Source organism: Oxyura jamaicensis, assembly GCF_011077185.1.
Source record: "Oxyura jamaicensis isolate SHBP4307 breed ruddy duck chromosome 2 unlocalized genomic scaffold, BPBGC_Ojam_1.0 oxy2_random_OJ72906, whole genome shotgun sequence".
NCBI classification, from domain to species: domain Eukaryota; kingdom Metazoa; phylum Chordata; class Aves; order Anseriformes; family Anatidae; genus Oxyura; species Oxyura jamaicensis.
The window spans coordinates 1-1516 of record NW_023303485.1 but is presented as its reverse complement, the minus strand read 5'-3'; the positions used below and the strand labels follow the sequence as shown (position 1 = coordinate 1516).

Sequence of the window (1516 nt, the reverse complement as noted above, 5' to 3'; positions counted from 1 at the left end):
CTTCTCTTCTCTTCTCTTCTCTTCTCTTCTCTTCTCTTCCCCATGCCCATGCCCATGCCCATGCCCATGCCCATGCCCATGCCCATCCCTCTGCCCCCCGACCCCACCTCAGGCCCAGGGGTCCCTCCGGGGTGGTTTTGGGGCGCCCTGCCCTCCCTCCCTCCCCCTCCCCGTACCCCCCTCAGCTCTCCCCCCCGAGCACTCCCTTTTAATTCTCTTTCCTCCCCCCACAGACGACCTCTCTCCCGCTCCCCTGAGGCGCCAGAAGTACCTGTTCGACGTGTCCACCCTCTCGGACAAGGAGGAGCTGGTGGGGGCCGAGCTGCGCCTGTTCCGCCGCCCCCCCCGCGGCCGCCCGCCGCCCCCTCCGCCCCCTCCGGCCGCCCCCGTCCTGCAGCTCTTCCCTTGCCTCTCCCCCCTGCCGCTGGGCTCCCGCAGCCTGGAGGCCCGGCCGGGCGGCTGGGAGGTGTTCGACGTGCGCCAGGGGCTGCGGGGGGATCGGCCCCGACGGCAGCTCTGCCTGGAGCTCCGCGCCTCGCCCGGCCGCGGCTCCCCTCCGCCCCGCCGCTGGCTGGACCTGCGCGGCCTGGGCTTCGGCAGGGGGACGAGGCCGCCGCAGGAGAGGGCGCTGCTGGTGGTCTTCACCCGCTCCCGGCGGCGGAGCCTCCTCGGGGAGCTGCGGGCAGAGCTGGGGGCTCCTCCGCCGCCTCCTCCTCCTCCGCAGCCCCCCGCCGGGCGCCGGCCGCCCCGCCAGCGCCGCACCGCCTCGCCCAGCCGGCACGGCAAGAGGCACGGCAAGAAGGCGAGGCTGCGCTGCAGCAAGAAGCCGCTGCACGTCAACTTCAAGGAGCTGGGCTGGGACGACTGGATCATCGCCCCCCTGGAGTACGAGGCGTACCACTGCGAGGGGGTGTGCGACTTCCCGCTGCGCTCCCACCTGGAGCCCACCAACCACGCCATCATCCAGACCCTGATGAACTCCATGGACCCCGGCTCTACGCCGCCCAGCTGCTGCGTGCCCACCAAATTGACTCCCATCAGCATCCTCTACATCGACGCGGGCAACAACGTGGTGTACAAGCAGTACGAGGACATGGTGGTCGAGTCGTGCGGCTGCAGGTAGCGGGCGGGCGCCCCTCGGCGGGGGGCCTGGGCTGCGCCTGGCGGCGGAGGGCGAGGAAGACGTCTGATGAAGAGCGAGGAAGGGCGAGGAGGGGGGCGGCGGGGAGCCGGGAGCCGCGGGGAGGACGATGGTCCCCCCTCTTCCCTTCCTCCTCCTCCTATTTCCTTCCTCCTCCTCCTCCTATTCCCCTCCTCCTCCTCTTCTTCCTCCTCCCCTCCTTATCTTCCTCCTTCTCCTCCTTACCCCCTCCTCCTCCTCCTAGCGCCCCACCAGGTCCCTTCCCGTACTTCCGCCCCCCGGTTTTATCTGGCCATCTCCCCTCCCTCCGAAGGTGAAGGCAATTCCCCAAGTACAAAAAAAAAAAAAAAAAAAAAAAAAAAAAAAAAAAAAAAA

The 1516-nt window shown here is 68.5% G+C and overlaps 1 protein-coding gene across 1 annotated transcript in view; it reads left to right on the top strand.

The window, feature by feature from the left end:
• GDF6 (growth differentiation factor 6) overlaps window positions 1–1492 on the top strand; it is a 10042-nt gene extending 8550 nt beyond the window's left edge. Inside the window, exon 2 of the mRNA XM_035311283.1 lies at window positions 234–1492. Within this exon, the coding sequence (XP_035167174.1) occupies window positions 234–1123 (890 nt within the window). The 3' untranslated portion in view covers window positions 1124–1492. The remainder of the gene's footprint in view (window positions 1–233) is intronic.
• Window positions 1493–1516: the final 24 nt, after the last annotated feature.